This window comes from Hippoglossus stenolepis, chromosome 8 (genome assembly GCF_022539355.2).
Source record: "Hippoglossus stenolepis isolate QCI-W04-F060 chromosome 8, HSTE1.2, whole genome shotgun sequence".
Lineage (NCBI taxonomy): Eukaryota > Metazoa > Chordata > Actinopteri > Pleuronectiformes > Pleuronectidae > Hippoglossus > Hippoglossus stenolepis.
The window spans coordinates 17,689,040-17,705,660 of record NC_061490.1 but is presented as its reverse complement, the minus strand read 5'-3'; the positions used below and the strand labels follow the sequence as shown (position 1 = coordinate 17,705,660).

Below are 16,621 nucleotides of genomic sequence, written 5' to 3'. Positions count from 1 at the left end.
TCATGGAATCTTGATTTTTTTTTTTTCAATCACACAGTGAGTGTTTAATTATTTATGAGTGTAGATTTATTGGTGCAGATTCCAATATAAATCCAGATCCAGTGAGTTTAAATGTGGTTTCATGAGGAGACTGTTGGGCCACTGGGTGCCATTCTACTTAGTAAACTGCTTAAATTATAATCCATTTTAACGAAGCATATTCAGTTAATCAAAGACAAATTTGAGTGATATTTAGTTGCTTCTGCCCTTTCCTAGTCAATGTTATAAAAAAACAAAGAAATCAACAACCTCTGGATTTGCAGTTCAAAGTGTTTCTTTTAAATGTGAGAACAATGTCATTTAAAAATGAAGCTTTCATAGCAAAGTGAAAATAAAAAGTCGATTTTCAAAGGAATTCCTCTGTGGGGTTAATAATCCCCTGCATCTCTTCGTGTGTTCTGGTTTGGCTTTTGAAGCTGTGTGTCACAAGAGGGTGTCTAACCCCATGACTCCGTGTCACGCACGCACACTTAATACATATCAGCGCTAACATGAATATATCATTTCAGCAGCAGCAGCCACGCAACAAAAACAAGCTCTGGTTTTAAACGCATGACTTTATTTCAGTGATTCAGGGTTTGTTAGCCTCACTTAAAAAAGGACAATTGTGCACCAGCTTAAAATAAAAAAATTCAATTTGTAACAGGCAAATAAATTAAGATTGTTCAAATCAAAGTTCACAAGTTATATTGAATAATTGATCATTTAATTTGGGAAAAAAATTAACTTGTGTGTCACTAGTTGAAATATTTTTTTTTATTTGGTGAACAGTTTTCTTTTTTCAGTGTGTACAGTGTATGATTGAGTAGTAGTAGATAATGTTGTGGTGCACGAATGGAAGTTACCACAATGCAGATATGGAAACAGACAAACCTTTCATACTTTTACTTTAGAATAGAGATTTCAGTAACATTAAACATTCATGGCAATAAACTGGCTTTAACTCACGGCATCACAGCGAGAAAAACACACACTGTTTATCCTCATTATTCAAGTCGCACATTTCATTACAAGACGGACACGTTTATTTCATTTTAGTCTCTCTTGTTATTACGGCAGAACAGAGGACATCATGATAGAAAAACAGTAAAGGTCAACTCCGACTGCCACACACACACTCCGATGCAGTCACTTCCCGCTTCTGTTTTCCCACAAAGAAAAAACAGCAAAAGAGCAAAATATACATATTAAAAATGCTGTGGAGAACTGAAATATGGTGGCATTCACCATAGTAACAGTATTCCCCAAAGGGCAAGAGGGAATCGGCGGAGGAGACAGGATTATGAAAAGCAAATAGAGTATGACAACCAAAACCAGACCTATCCTAATGCATACGAATATATTTACATGTAGCAGAGATCGACGCACAGACACACAAACCGTTTCGAGAAAGTAGTCGGACTGTGCGTGCAGACAAAACGCTGCTAACTCTAAAATGTTGCAAAGTGCTTCCTGCAATTGTGCAAGCGTCAATGGCATTTGTAAGCAGGTATACACTGTGTTGTAACAGCTGATCATGACGCAGAAAGTGGAGATTCTAAACTTATACACATGATTTCCGACATTCGGACACAAATACATGTGATACGACAGTTTTTGTGCATAAACCCATTGAAATAAATACGATTTCTTTAGTGTTTTTGTTCTGTATCATCGTCTCACATGGCAAATGGCTTGTTTAAACAGAGATATGTGAAGTTAGGCTTAAATGTGTCTGAATACATATTTGGAAAAAGAGTGACAGGCACTTTTGATGGGATGTAACACTGTTTCAAGAGGTTCTGGGATATATTAATGACCTGTGGTGCATTGGCTTGTATTTACGTTCGGAGTTTCAAGTACAGTGATGGATGAATGCGCTTTATCCGCTGTAACAGTTAGAAGCCAAACACATTAACACAACGAGGCACCTGAGGTATCAGACTGAATCATTCTGTCATCGTGGTTGTATCCTGCAGCGAAACCATAACACAGACACTTTGCTAAGACTTGGCAGTGTTAGACTACGCCTCATTCTCCTACATGCAGACATCACCAATGCACACAACCCTCCTCGACTTACTCCTTTATCACACACAAACACTTCTAACTTCCAATGACGTGCACCAGTACAAACACCCTGTCCTCTCAGATGACATCAACATGCATATCTCGCTTAAATATATAATTTAAATCTATAGTCAGTGCTCTTTTTTCGACACGAGGAGGAGAGGGATTGATGCAGCGCCTCGTCCATCTGTCTGCTCGAGACAACATGGCTCCCTTCCCCTGGCTGCGAGGCACATCAGGCAAGCAGACAGGACACCAAGTCAGTCTTTTTGGGTCAAACTACCACACTCCAAAACCGGCTTTTCAAGCTTGACCTCAATACATAAACCCCCGCTTTAAATCCGGCAACCTTTTAACACTGGGGGTAGCAGAGGACCTGGACACTGAACATATGTTGATCCTCTTACATGGATCAATACGCACAGAGCTGGCACCGGGAATGTCAACAAACATTAAGTACTGGTAATTCAGTTAAGTTTCGCCCACTGTTAAAGCAGGATTACGGGGAATTCTGTCATTTGTTTAAGCTTTTGTAATTGGGGAATACTTAAAGACTGTGTGTTTAATTTTAAAAAAGGCACATTAAAAACATACATTAAAAACAAAAATCGTATTTCTGCATTAATACACTGAGTTGGCTTTTTCTAAACACACCCTCACTGCTCTTTTATCATTAGTGAGTTATGAAATATAACTCCTTGCAATTTCTATGTGCATGGACCCTGTTCGCCTGCACTGCACCCTAAGGCTTCCTGCTTCTCGCTAAAGATGCTCATGGTTTCCCCGGGGGAAGATCCACCATAGGAACCTTTTCTGTGGGGGACATGGGTGCAGGGTCCGGCAGGCCAATGGCCACCCCTTCAGGCCCAGGGGCATTGGTGGGCTTCCCCGCAGTGGCAGCGAATCCCTCTGCGATGTCGTCAAAGGTTCGTCCTTTGGTTTCAGGCACTCGCAGGTAGGTGAAGATGAAGAACCCAATGAGGAGGACCGTGAAGATGATGAAGACGTATGGGCCACAGAGTTCCTGAGAAAAGAGAGGACGGCGTTTCGTTGTGGGATAAACTTTCAAACCACTTGTTCATTAAGAGGGTTTCAGGTGTCGTAAATGTATCCCTACCTCCAGTTTGGGGAAAGATAGCCCCACCAGGAAGTTGGCGGTCCAGTTGGAGAAACCTGAGATAGCCATGGCAGCAGGCCGGGGCCCCTGGGAGAAGAGCTCAGCCACGATGAACCAGGGAATGGGACCTGGACCCATCTCGAAACTGGCGACAAAGCCAAACACAGCCACGATGGCCATGTAGCTAAGAGACGGGTTGTTCCTCTGCTCAGACAGAGAAACAGAGAGAAACATTTTAAAAACATATTTTATTTGCTAAAAGATCACAGGACAAGATGATCCAGCAGCACACTTACCCCTAAAGAGAGCGAGATTGTCATAAGTAGAGCGCTGATGGCCATTCCAGCCAGGCCAATCAGGTGCAACGTCCTCCGCCCCGCCCTTTCAACCAGGAAGAGCTGAAAAAAAGGAATTCATTAAAATAAATGAATAATTAAATGAAACATGCCATGTTCTGAGACACAAACCAGGAAGTCAGACACTTACAGAGACGACAGTGAACACAGTGTTGACGACTCCAGCCCCGATCGTAGCGTAGATGGGTTGAGTTACACCGGCGGTTTCAAAGATGCCTGTGGAGTAGTAAAACACCTGGAGGGAGAAAAAGAAGAAGAAAGAAGATGAGTGCAGTCAGTGTTTGAAATGACATTTAATACATTTAATCTGCACCTGTTCCTTTTTCAGCCACTTGGGGGCAGAATACACACTGACAGTATTATCAGAGTTAGCAAACAATTGCTGCCCATTTTTATATTTTTTAGAATTATTTTCTTGCACAAAACACAGCACAGCTAATTCCTTGTGTGTGTAAACCTACTTGGCAATAAACCCAGATTCTGATTCTGCAAATTTAGCAATCACTTGAGTTATTTGTCTGGATAGTCTCTCACTTTTAGCTTTGTTTTGGTCTCTACCAACTTCTGGTTGAAACATCTGGATCTTTAGCAGCTGAATCATCCCACAGTTTATCAGAGTGAGCGTAAACAAAGACTCTGTCGGCTGTCAAACTATAACAATGAGCTACTAAATGATAAAATGCTCTGTTGACCAGAGCGGAACTGAAAGGATGGGGCGGGTGATGATATTGCTTCTATATCGAACGCCATTGAATCCATAGAAATATTGAATTGTGCAGCTTTAACTTTCGGTGAAGATCTAAAGCACAAATCTATACAAGTTGTATTATGTAAAACTCTGATATCTGCTTTCCTAGTGAGTGATATAGGTCAGGGTAATGTGTCTGTCAGGGCTGAATCGATGCTGCAGTCTTTGGCCGCAGGCTGCAGCAGCTTTACTGTGATTGTCAGTTCAGTCACAATAACCATCAACACATTTAGTCGGCCTAATTACACAACCTTACCAACAAAACACCTTTTAAATACCACTGTGCTGCCATTGACCCTCAGAGGCTTAGATTATTCCACTCAATCTAACATTGCCTGGAGCCAGGAAGCCTCTCCTGTCATGAGCTTTGTATAATTTCAGTGAATACCCCTTTAAAGATTCATTAAGTTGGAAGATAGCCCCCTCATTTCACGTAGACAGAGATTTCTTAATTATTTCCATTAATCGGCAGCTGTGATAAGATACGATGTCGACTCACAGCGTTGATGCCAGACAGCTGCTGAGACAGCTGGAGGACGATAGCGATGACGATTGGTTGGCGGTATTTTGGGGAGCGGAAGAGTTCGGGGATGGTCACTTTCTTTTCCATGGCCATCTTCATCCCTTCTTCCTTCATCTCTTGAATATCATCGCTCACGTCTTCAGTGCCACGCAGGCGGACAAGTGCTGCAATGAGACGACGGGATGGATGAACGGAGAAGAGGTCAGCATTTTATGATGGAAATACGATGTTAAGGTAGGAGCAGCTGCAAGGGTCTTGGAAGAACATGTAACCATGGTGAGATTTTAATAAATCACAAGGCCTCAGAACATTTACGGGACACGCTTCAATCCACAGTTCTTTAAAAATTCATGAGTCCTTCTAGATTCGGTCTCATTAAAAGCTGATGTCATCATCTTCTTTGCTGGAACTAAACCAACCTTTTCTTGCCTCCTCTTCCTGGTTGAGGCTGATGAGCAGGTAGCGGGGGCTTTCGGGGCAGAAGGGCAACATGATGGTCTGCAGTATGGCCGGCAGGATGGTCAGAGCCAGCAGCAGAGGCCACAAATAATCAGAGCCCAGCAGAGAGTCCAGACCAAAGATCTAAAGTAAAAGGGCAGCAGGGGAGAAGTATTTGTAATTGGTGTTTTTAAGTCAATTTATTAGCGCTACATCAAAAACTTTGAGAGTGCAAAGATTGCTTGTGCAACTGTCCTCCAGTGCACAAGGTGTCTGAGGCTAAGAGATGGCAAACATACTAAGGGTTACAAAATTGTTTTTACCAATCGATTGGTGAAAATTAAAGATTATATTTCATTAAGATTATTCTGAAATGAATATGTTAATGTATTTTTTTTAATTTAATATGACTTTATTCATATTTCTCATGTAATGTTCTGCATCCCCCCTGCATGAGTGTAAATATGTTATTTAGTAAAAATGCATTTCCCCAGATGATATAATGTTGCTTGGTAATGGATTGTAGAAAATTTATTCTAAAGTGAGGAGGTTTTCCAAATGATAATATATAAAGCATTAATCTCAACTATCACATACTCATACCTGTGCCACCAGGATGCCGATCACGACACCCAGCTGGTGCAGGGTGCCGAAAGCCCCCCGGACAGCAGTGGGAGAGATCTCGCCCACGTACATGGGCGTCAGTCCGGTGCACAGGCCGCAGAACACGCCGATGATAAACCGGCCGACAATGACCATCTCAAAAGACCGACTGAGGGCCGACAGCCCCATCAGACCACCTCCGAGGACAGCGAGGACATTGGACAGCAGCATGGACTTACGCCTGGTGATGAGCAACAAGCAGGAAGGAAGGAAAGACATAGTTAGAGAGTAAACTAAATTTAAAAAGCATATGTCTGAAAGATTTACATAAATAAATTAGGCTGCAGCACATTGCTTTTATTGCAGAATGTGCAGATTATTCTTTAAAACAGATCATGAACTGTGATCTTAAAACCAAAGATATTAAATGTATGAATTTCTTGTTATACGATGTAATTTATCGATCTATTATCAATTTTATTAACTCTATTCTTTTTGTTCTAACCTGCCAAATTTGTTGACTATGGCTCCGACGGAGAAGGACCCGATCATGCCTCCCACACTGAAGATGGCCACAGAGAAACTCCACACCATGGTGTTCGCGCCCTCGCTGAACGGCTCGCCGTAACGCTCCATGGACACATTCAGGAAAAACCTACGCAGTTTCTGTCACACCACAGAAAAGAATGACAAGGTTAGAGGTGAGAAACTGTATGGATTTTTTGTACATATCCACATGGGGGCAGTGCAGCTTTTTAGCATCAACTCATGTCTGCCACTGCGACTCTGTTTAGCCGAGGTCAGAGGAGACTTACTATAACATCCCAGACAGAAAAAGGTTTCTTCAACTGTAGGTCACTGCAGAGCGTCACTACAATATTAATACCAGGAATCGAAAGAAGATGTGATATTGCATCTATAATTAATACAGGAACTATGCCCTCTCCTTTAATGGCTGCCGTCTTAAAACATAGATACACTCAATGTCCATCACAAGATTAACACTCAGCAGTGTGGCTCACATCCAGAAACACACACACACCTTCTCTGGTGCGTTGATGACCCCGGTGTTGTAGCCGAACTGCAGCGAGCCGATGACTGCTGTTGCAACACAGTACAGAAGATAAGGCGTCACCTTCTTCTTTGGCTGTTGAGGGAGAAAAACGACAGAGAGATGTGACAGATTAAAAGACTGAATAAGGGGCAGCTAATGGACAATCATGGCCTCAGTCTGTGTGGTGGACATGGCCTGTTCCTGCCACCACAAAGCTCTTGTTGTTTTATAGAGACACTGGTAATTACACACAATGAGCCTTTCTACATCTGCCCTCCTCCCCTGTTTTCAGCTCGCTGCTACAGAAGCTGCAGCCTCGCACCAGTGCTGTGAAAGTTAAGTATTACGACACAGCACCGGCTCCACGATTTCCAGTCCTGAGGTATTTCTCAGCTAAGTAGCTAAATGCACCCTGAGAGAATAAGACCGAATCCTATTGTGAGTGTTTTTTTTCCTGCTGGTTTGAGAATTAAAGTGGGTTTAGCTCATAATAACAAGCTAATACACCTGACATTAATCCCCGGCATGGCAGGGGAGAGAAACTTGCAATATGCAAAAAGTATCCAGCCAAGCAGAACTGAGCGGAGCAATTGGTTTGAGTAAAGTTCCCAGTTGACTCTGTGGAGGCGTCATGCAAAACATGAACATCCCCAATCAAAGGTTCAGTGTGATTGAAGAACAGGGCCGAGGACTTCATCTCTTTTGCATTGACTCCAATCCCTAAACCTTATAAGAACTTTTGCCACGGTTATTATTTGCATCCAGAGTCCAGTGGTATCAGACTAATGTCCAAACAGGCTCATTAATGAAAGCTAATCCATTGTAATCGTCCATGTTTAATCCTTCTACTTTCTAAATCATGCTGCTGTTTCAACATCAATGAAACAATTCATGACGTCCACCGGCAAATACATTAATACGTTGTTTTGTACAATATTAATCACATCACAAGTCAAAAAGCAACAGGCGTGTACAAACACAGGCACAGTCCGCTTTGTGCCCAGCATGTGATATCACTATCTGCTCTGATAAATAACAAATTCCTCAAATATCCAGTTCACGTGGAACAAACTGCCTTTTCCTGATCTACTGAGACCTTCTGGTTCCTTATTGGCAGAAATGTTTTAAGCACATAACGGTAGCTCGTTTCAGATGCCCATTAATTTACCACAAACCACCAGCCAGCTCAGAATGAGACAGCGCACAAGAGGAAGTGATGAATTGTTTGAGAGAGAGTGCATCAAGCTGCACAGGGGTTTTTTCTGATACGATGTCATGAAACGAGAGGAAGGCACTGTTGATACATTTGTGACTGACTGAGCGTGAATGTTTTTTCGCTGGAAACAGGAAATGCTGCGTAAAATGATAAAAGTGTTGGAGAGTAGAAAGGAGGAAATTCAACTGTTGAGCAAAAACACAAATGCATGATGAAATTAGAAAAAGATTTAGGGAAAAAATACAGAAATATAATGTCAAAGAATACAAATCTAATTAATGCTACATTTGTTAATTTAAAATAAAACAAATGAATTACAGGCAGGTCATCTTTGACTCTGGCCAGAAGATCACCTCCGATAATCTATGCAGAATAGAGGATGTTAGTCAGTCTTATCTTTTTAGAGAAGTTTAGATCAACTGCGTGGTTTGCGTGTGCATGTTAACCATGTGAAACACTCGTATCAGATCTGCATCTGCAGGGACACGCTGGTGTTGAGTAAGATTTCGACAAGTTAACTGCATCGTTGGACCGCCCTCTTGTTACAACAGCGATTTGAATTCGGGAGGGGCCGTGTGAGTGAAGAAGCATTATCATGACCATGAAGCTTAGTGTGTGTGTGTGTGTCTATTTTTCAAAACAACAGCCGAGCACATAAAGTTACACAAGATCTGCAGCTCTAATGTACAATGTACAAAACACACACAGGTTGGGTTTGTTAATGGATGTCCACTGTAAAACATTAAACAGTTAAGATCAATATGTGATACCAATAAATTATTGTTTATCTGCTTAGAAATATAACCGATAATGTAAATACTGACAAATTAAACTTAATACATAAGAAAGTTTGAGCTCGTACATGTCGTTGACAAGTGTCTGCACATGGGGATCACCTGATGTGAATGAAAGCTCCAGAAACATTTTCTAAATGGACCCTGAGCTGCTGTTTTTCCAGGGCAAGACTGAACTTTAAACGGCAGTTACTCAGCTATGCTCTCTTAAATTGGTAATTTCCTGTTAAATCCTAAAAAAAACTGATAATTCAAAACCACATACAGTTACGTTGTTTCAACAGTATGAAGATTTCATCATTTCATCATCCCTCGCACTACTCACTAAAATTACGCTGGACTGCCTCCTCTGTGAGACACCCAACTTCCACATTCTTGTCATATTGCAATCTTCCCACTATCGGCACTTATTCAATATTTCCAACTTTTAATACATAATTTCCTTCTTTGTTATTGCTTTAATCATTAATCAGAATGATGCAACCATCCCTTTCCCTTAGTACACATGTAAATAAAGGCTATAAGTCTCATCTCGTGCCAACACTGGTCTTTTTGCAGTTTGCCTGCTTATAATAGAGACGATGGTTTGGTGGCTGGTTACAACAACGCGGTGGATGTGTAAATCTGAAGTAACGGCCATGAAAATGAAGTAACTGTATGCAACATGTTTCAAAACACAAACCACAGGGACGGTTTGTAAAGGCACCACAGGATCAGAGACAGCAACATATAGTTGCTCATTGAGGATAGAAAAAGAGAGAGAAAGACTCAGCATTTGATAAATTAAACAAACTCTCTCCAGTTGCATGTTATAATGACTTTAAGCAATTTGCCAGTCGTCGCTTCCCTTTCTCCTGATCCCTCTTTGTCATGTCACCTTTCCCTCATCCCACCTCTCTACGCAGCAAATAGAGCAAAAAACTCAAACACGCTCAAGTTTGAACTTGCCACACCAAAACTCCCCCCTCTTTTCCTTCTAGTCATGTCCTGAAGTGCTCATCTCACACCCCCAGCTCCTGCTCTTGCCAGAAAGGAAAAATCCATAATTGCCAGGCTTCACCACAATTTATATATTGGGAGGGACTGGCTCGAAAGAGGCTCAGAGCGAAAAACAACACTCTTCTTCGGGAAGCACTTAGGAATTATACCAGGCAAAATAAATGTTTATAGCTATGAATAAATTATATTAATCTACAAAAAATGGTTTGGCAATATCACCACATGTGTGAGGTTCAGTGTTTGAAAATGATTCTAAGTTGAGAAAAATGTCAACATAGCACCAGCTGCACACACAGAGAAGTAGAAGTAAAGTAGAAGTTATATTCACCTTCTCATCCTCCATCCGCTCCATCTCTGCTGCTTGCTGTGGACGATATTCAAGACGAAAAGCAAATCACACACTGATGCCTCTTGCTGAGCTGCTGGCGGACACACCCCTCTGTGCAGACAGGCAGCAGAAATACCTGAAAACACACACACACACAGGAAGTATTCGTCACAACCTGATGGCAAACACACACGTTATACCTTTAAAAGAAACTCAACATATTCAGCATTAGATAAATAGCTACCTACCATTCCCTATAGCTTATACCAGTGGGAGCTTCAGACCACAGATCTAATGACTGCACCTCACTGAATTCAACAGGATCAGTCAGAGCACAACTATGACAGTAAAGCCCTCCCTCTGCCGCCCTGTGATCACACACCCCCCTCCTCTCCTGCTGCCGCTGCCGCTGCTGCTGCTGCTCTAATTGTGAAATCAAAAGAGAAATATTACATAACTCCATCTTTTCTAATTAAATTAGTGTCGCTTGGCTCATTGTGTTTCATAAAGACCGAGACAAAACACCATCTGAGTGGGCTGCGCAGCATCATCCATGATGGAGCTGCAGGTGATGCTGCTCTATAAAGACACACTTTAGTTTTTAAAATGTTTGTTTACGCACACTAGACAGGTTTTATTCTCATGGTGTGACAGTGACACTACAATAGTTTACTCCCACAGCTCAAATCAACTTGTGAAAACATTTGGACAGAAACAAAACAAACTTTTACTCATCCGCATATGTGAAAATGAATGTTTCTTTACCGGTAGTGCCGCACGCCGTCTGTATGTATATCCAGTAAATCAATCCTGTCCAGACCTGTTTGTTATGACAAATGTTCAGCCCTCCTTCTGCCTGTGTGCTTATAAAGAAGGTGGTACAAGCTCATAGGCACGTTCCACTACTTCTGACTCCTCTTACTCATATATGAGTGGAAGTGTCTCCGTGCGTAAAAGGCGCAGGCTCATATTTTCCCATGTTACTGAATCACTTCGGGGATTACTCGCCTGGTGTCGTAATGTCAGTGGAAGCAGAGCAGAGGAAAGAAGCAGCAGCCAGTGAAAGGAGCCTGTGTTCCCCTGCTGGTGCTGCTGCTGCTGGTGGTGGTGGTGAACCCAGCTGCCCACCGGGGGCGCGAGAACAAAAGGCAAAGTGCACGGAGCTCAGATACAAAGCCCGGTCACGCAGGAATCATGAGACCGGCTCAGTGGGTGGCAAACAAACGGGGAGCCCTCCTTAATTTTTCATCAGCTATGTCTAATCTTCACAGTCCTCACAAATCCCAGTCTGGAATTCCACTCAGTGAATTTACATTGATGGTTTTAAATGGGAGCACAGGGCAGGAGTTTCAGGATTTCATATTAAACATTGAACTTATTGATTCATACTGTTTTGGTACTCTTTGCAGCTTTATCATTATCGTTGCCCTATTGCTTTTCGTTTGATTATTCAGGCAAATGAATCACGTCTTTGACGTCTTGAACATACTCGAAAACTCACCAAACTTTGATGTATTATGGAGTAATTGGAAATGGGCGTGGCAAAATGGCTCTACAATTGGCTATAACGCAGGCGCTTGAGTTTGTTTTCACCGATCTTCACGGAAATCGGTACACACGTGTATCATGACCAGACGAACAAAAAGTCTTCAGGAGAGCATTATGAAAAGCGCAACAGGAAGACGGCCATTTTGGATTGATTGGCCATTACGGCCATTTTACACATTGTATTTTGACAAACTCCTCTTTGTCCTCTCCTCTCTAGCTTTCATCAGATCAACTTTGAATTCAGTGAGTGTCGTCTCAACTCCATGGAGATTAAAATGATTAGGGTTAGGGTCAGGTTAACATTTTTAGTGTACATAGCACGGTCTGACCGTGACGTGGCATCGAATTTGGATGATTCGCCAAAAAAGAGTGATTCAAACTATCTCCTCAGTGCATTGTCCAATCAGCTACATATGTCAATATTTCCTCAGGGTCATAGCGTCACCTACTGATTCGCCATGAAACAGGATGTTTTTTTTTACTCAACTGTGCATTGTCCAATCAGCACACTACTGTATGTAGTGATAGCGCCACCTACTGGCAACAGGAAGTAAGCCTCGTTTGACAACTTTAATTAAATTTACATACAATTTGATGGCGTGGACCGTAATGCGTGATCCTTCCCATGGTGCAAGGAGGGTGATTGTGTTGAGAGAACATATCATTAATCACAATGGAAAACAATATTGGACTAATGACACTGCGCCAAGCAGTACCATTTTCCACCATTTACCTTCCTGATAAACAGGTCCCATTTCTTACTTGAATAAACGTGTCAAATATAAAGTCTCTGATGCAATTATATGTCCATCTACTGTCTTCTTCCTCTTCTTTGATCCCTGTTTTCCTTCATGAAATATCAAAGACCTGATGTCCCTCGTCTTTGTGATCAAAGAAATATCACACTGGTTGCCAATTCATCCATCAACCACTGGGCTCAAGATGACCAAGTTTTCCCACTGTTTCCCTGGCTTCCTAATGGGCTTGTATTCATACCATGAAGAAGGCCCAATTCCCATTTTTACAACAGATTACGACATTATCAGAAATCTGGAAGAAAAGGCGAAGAAGCAGATCAAGCTCTGCACTTGGAGATCATTGAAATGAACAAATCTCAAACAAATCAAGGATGTGTTTAACATCATAATTGAGGCCTTAAGGATCCAAATGACCATGTCCCTGTCCGCCCTCCCCTGCGGCCGCATCAGGTCCTGAGTTGTAGTATAAGTATTAATAATAACAATAATAACAACAACAATGATAATATTAATGCATGTTATTTATACAGCACTTTTAATAATGCTCAAACTTTGCGTAGATGTAAAAACAGAGAAAGTAAATATTAATAGGCATATAACTAAAAATGTAGAATACACATTGTAATCACATATTAAAATATAAAATACACACATTAAGAAACAACTTACAGGATGTGAAAGAAAGTTAATAACAAGACCTTACAAATACTGATCTCACTGAGAAAACACTGCTGCCAATCCCCCCAGAACATTTTTGACCAACTGCAAAAAAATAAAAATGTGATTCAACTATTTTGCCAGTAAATTACATTCCCAAACAACAAGCATTAGTTAATGATGGATTTGCTTCCCAAGTTGCCAAAACCATTGAATAGCCACTGAGGACATGGCCTCTCTGTGCTGAAGGGCCCTGGACAGTATTATGTAAACACAGCTACTAATTGTGCAGAACTAAATGATGGATTAATTATGAGTCTTGGTCTTCACAAATAAAAAAACACTTTCCTAACCTTGCCTACTAACTCACTGTGTCCCAGCCATGTGAGCTGTTTTCTAGTTAAATCTGATAATATCGTGCACATTGTGGGTTCAGACATAAGTACGTCTAATATTTGCTTGCCGGTATTTCTGGACCAAACTAATGAGGATTAGCATTTACGTTAAATACGATTCATTTTATTATTTATATTCCTGTTTTGCTGATCAACTGTGACTCCTTCATTTAAAGAACAGCTTAGTGTATAAACAGACATCTGACCCCATGAAAAGCAGGATTTCTTTCAAATACACCCAGTAGATGCCCGTAAGCTCACCCCTGTGACACATTATGGGGTTTGTGACACATTGCAGCAGAGTTCAGACGAAATCCGCATACGTGACAGGAAAGGAGTCACAGCGAAAACAGGAAACTGTAAACATAAGTTTCCAATAGATGCTCAGAGTTTGAATCACGTAGTTGGAGCCTTCAGCTCAAAATGAACGAATGACTCTGCAGACTTGTGACCTTGAATATCACACAATGATGACAGGATATATATGAACATATTGTGAAGGTTTCCCTTTACATACTTATCTGCTTTTTAATGTCTTTAAACCTTTAGGCCAGGTCCAGCACATTACAAGTCCACAATGATCAATATTTCATTGAATCACTGTTTGTATTTTTCTTAATTGAAATAAATTTCACATTTACTGAGGCCAGAAAGCAGAGGTAAGTGATTTTGATGTTTGTCATCAACAGCAAAAGTTAAATGAATCTGTTATTGCAGTTTCAGTCTAGTGACATCAAACATGTCAGTGTCATCTGTGAGACTCCTTCCCTCTCGGTGTGTAATAGGGTTGAAAACAGAATTACTTGATTCAATCTTGAAATAACCACATCAGAAAAAAGGAAGCAACCCAGAGTGAGGATGTGCAGATGATCATGTTTCGTACCTTCAGTGTGACGCAACAGTGCACTTCTTTTTTTTTCCCTTTTTTTTTTTAAATTACACATCTTCGTCCCATCTGTGTCCTCTGAGCTGTTGCCAAGAAAACCAATCCTGCAGCATCTCCTTCACTGACCTGTCCTGACTGAGCAAATTCAATAATAAGACATCTGCAGAGAGCAAGCCGGCTCCTATACACTGTGAACCATCTCGCAGGGATTCAGTGGAATTGACGCATTGTTAGCAATGGACTGCATTTAGTTAATTTCAACTTCAAATTTCAAGTTTTCATTGTCAAGACACTGCAGAACTTATGAGTCGTTTTAACGTGAGGTCTTTTGAAATGAGTTTCACGAATGAACTGCAGACAACGATTACCAGACGTTATTAAATAATAAAAATCTAAAAACCAGCATGCTTTGTTTGAGAGTAAACACTCTCTATATACTTTTCTTCTTTGTACAGAACAAACATGAGGGGAAACTTGTTGTGTCTCTTAAATATATATAAATAAGTTGCGACTCATGTGTAGCGAAGTAAAACAAACACCTACATTTGCATTTTGTTCTGCTCGTCTGAAAGAAGTGTTATGGAAGTGTTATCTCAACATTAACCAGTGCATGAATAATACCCTCAACAGTTTCATCAACAATTTTTTTTTTTAATTAAATAAGAATAAAACCAACATTTGCAGAAGATTTGCTGGAATTAAAACTGTATCTTTTGACTGTCCCTCATTTCAAAACTGCACTGTTTTACAGTGTAGCTGGAGGCACTCTAACATTTTAAGAGATACAGTCAACATGTGGAGCCAGTTTCTTTCTTTGTTTGCTCACTGTCACCACATCGTGCAGAACACAAAGATCCTCAAAGACTTTCCCACTGAAATGTCTTGTCGTCTTGCTGCAGTGACATTATTGCAATGGTCGTATCTTACATTACATTGAACAAAAAATATTCAAACTGCAACATTGCATCAAATAGAAACATGATAAATATAATGCTACATTTCGTTTTAGCTCAGTGAGATATTTTGAGTGTGTTTGGTAGGTCTTGCACCTCGTGTGGGTTAGAACATGATAAACATGCATTTACAATAATAAGTACGTGTTGAGGCAGGTTCACTGAGTTTACATGCTAATTTGTGCAACACTGCCACCCTGTGTTTCTACTTTGCCACTGACTCATGCTGGCACACACCGACCCTGACCTGGTACCACTCAATGCCATCCACAGTTCCCTGGGAGGCGAAAACTTCATTTAAATAGTTTTTGGTGACAGCTCACCCATTTATGGTATGTTCAAGATTCTAAAACCGCAACTTTGAAAGTGCTTTGGTTTCAGTGGAAAGAAAAAAACTGAGGAGGAGAAGTCTGTTTGGTTCCCAGACCCGACACAGAGGAAGGACTCATACCCACACAGGCATGTCAGGACATATTGTGGCATAGCCGAGGGGATGTTAATCAAAGATTTCAGCTTCACTATCAAACTGTTACGCAATACAATTCATTAAATCATTATAAACATGCGCCCGCGTGTCTTTTGAATTTCTTTGTTCACAGACTCAGGGCGTTGATCTAAATATTTCATATTTTCACAGGGTTATATCAACTTTAACAAACCACAACCTTTTGTCTTTTGAGTTTTACAACAATCAATCAATGTTTAAAACTCCTGCAGGGACAGGCCGGTCCCTATCCAATGGCTCCACATGGTGGTTAGAAGTGGGAACGACAAAACAGGCATGTGAAGTTACCTTAGGTGACTTTGGTGTCGGGTGTTACTTCTAGGCTACTGTTTACTGTCATCTGTGGTTTAAAATATTATCTAGAGTGCTATGATGCAGGAAGTATGAGAGTGAAAAGTAAAGACAGCTGAAGGCTCAGATGAGTGATCCAGGAGGGCTACAGTTCAACTTAGGACATAACTGCAATATTTAATTATATAACAAATTCAGGAGCTATATACACACACACACACACATCTGTAAACTATGGGAAATTAATGTTATAAAAGTAGTAAAAAGTCAGATATTTCAGGCCCCTCTTTCAACCTGCAGACACCCAACTGACATACTTGCTCATTCACAGAAATATTTCCAACCGGTGAAGCTGCCACAGAGA

General features: G+C 41.0%; 1 protein-coding gene across 2 annotated transcripts; it reads right to left on the bottom strand.

Moving 5' to 3' along the window:
• Positions 1-578: 578 nt before the first annotated feature.
• slc2a3b (solute carrier family 2 member 3b) lies at positions 579-11,303 on the bottom strand. Of its 2 annotated transcripts, none has more exons than XM_035162672.2 (11): positions 11,030-11,303; positions 10,265-10,400; positions 6,916-7,020; positions 6,379-6,539; positions 5,874-6,114; positions 5,252-5,414; positions 4,809-4,996; positions 3,692-3,796; positions 3,502-3,603; positions 3,206-3,409; positions 579-3,112 (listed from the first exon to the last, which is right to left on the bottom strand). In XM_035162672.2, the coding sequence occupies exons 2-11, from the start codon at positions 10,286-10,288 to the stop codon at positions 2,861-2,863; spliced, it is 1,545 nt and encodes a 514-aa protein (XP_035018563.1). In that variant the 5' UTR covers positions 10,289-10,400; positions 11,030-11,303; the 3' UTR covers positions 579-2,860. The 2 variants fall into 2 exon arrangements, with proteins under 2 accessions (XP_035018563.1, XP_035018564.1); XM_035162673.2 differs by lacking the exon at positions 11,030-11,303 and adding an exon at positions 10,513-10,660.
• Between the last annotated feature and the right edge of the window lie 5,318 nt (positions 11,304-16,621).

Excerpts from the sequence above, each read along its gene's own strand:
- slc2a3b (XM_035162672.2), bottom strand. The coding sequence starts at position 10,288 with ATGGAGCGGATGGAGGATGAGAAG. Across the intron at positions 7,021-10,264 it reads AGCGGATGGAGGATGAGAAG|CCAAAGAAGAAGGTGACGCC; the intron begins GTGAATATAACT and ends CTCCCTCAACAG. Across the intron at positions 3,410-3,501 it reads CAATCTCGCTCTCTTTAGGG|AGGAACAACCCGTCTCTTAG; the intron begins GTAAGTGTGCTG and ends CTGTCTGAGCAG.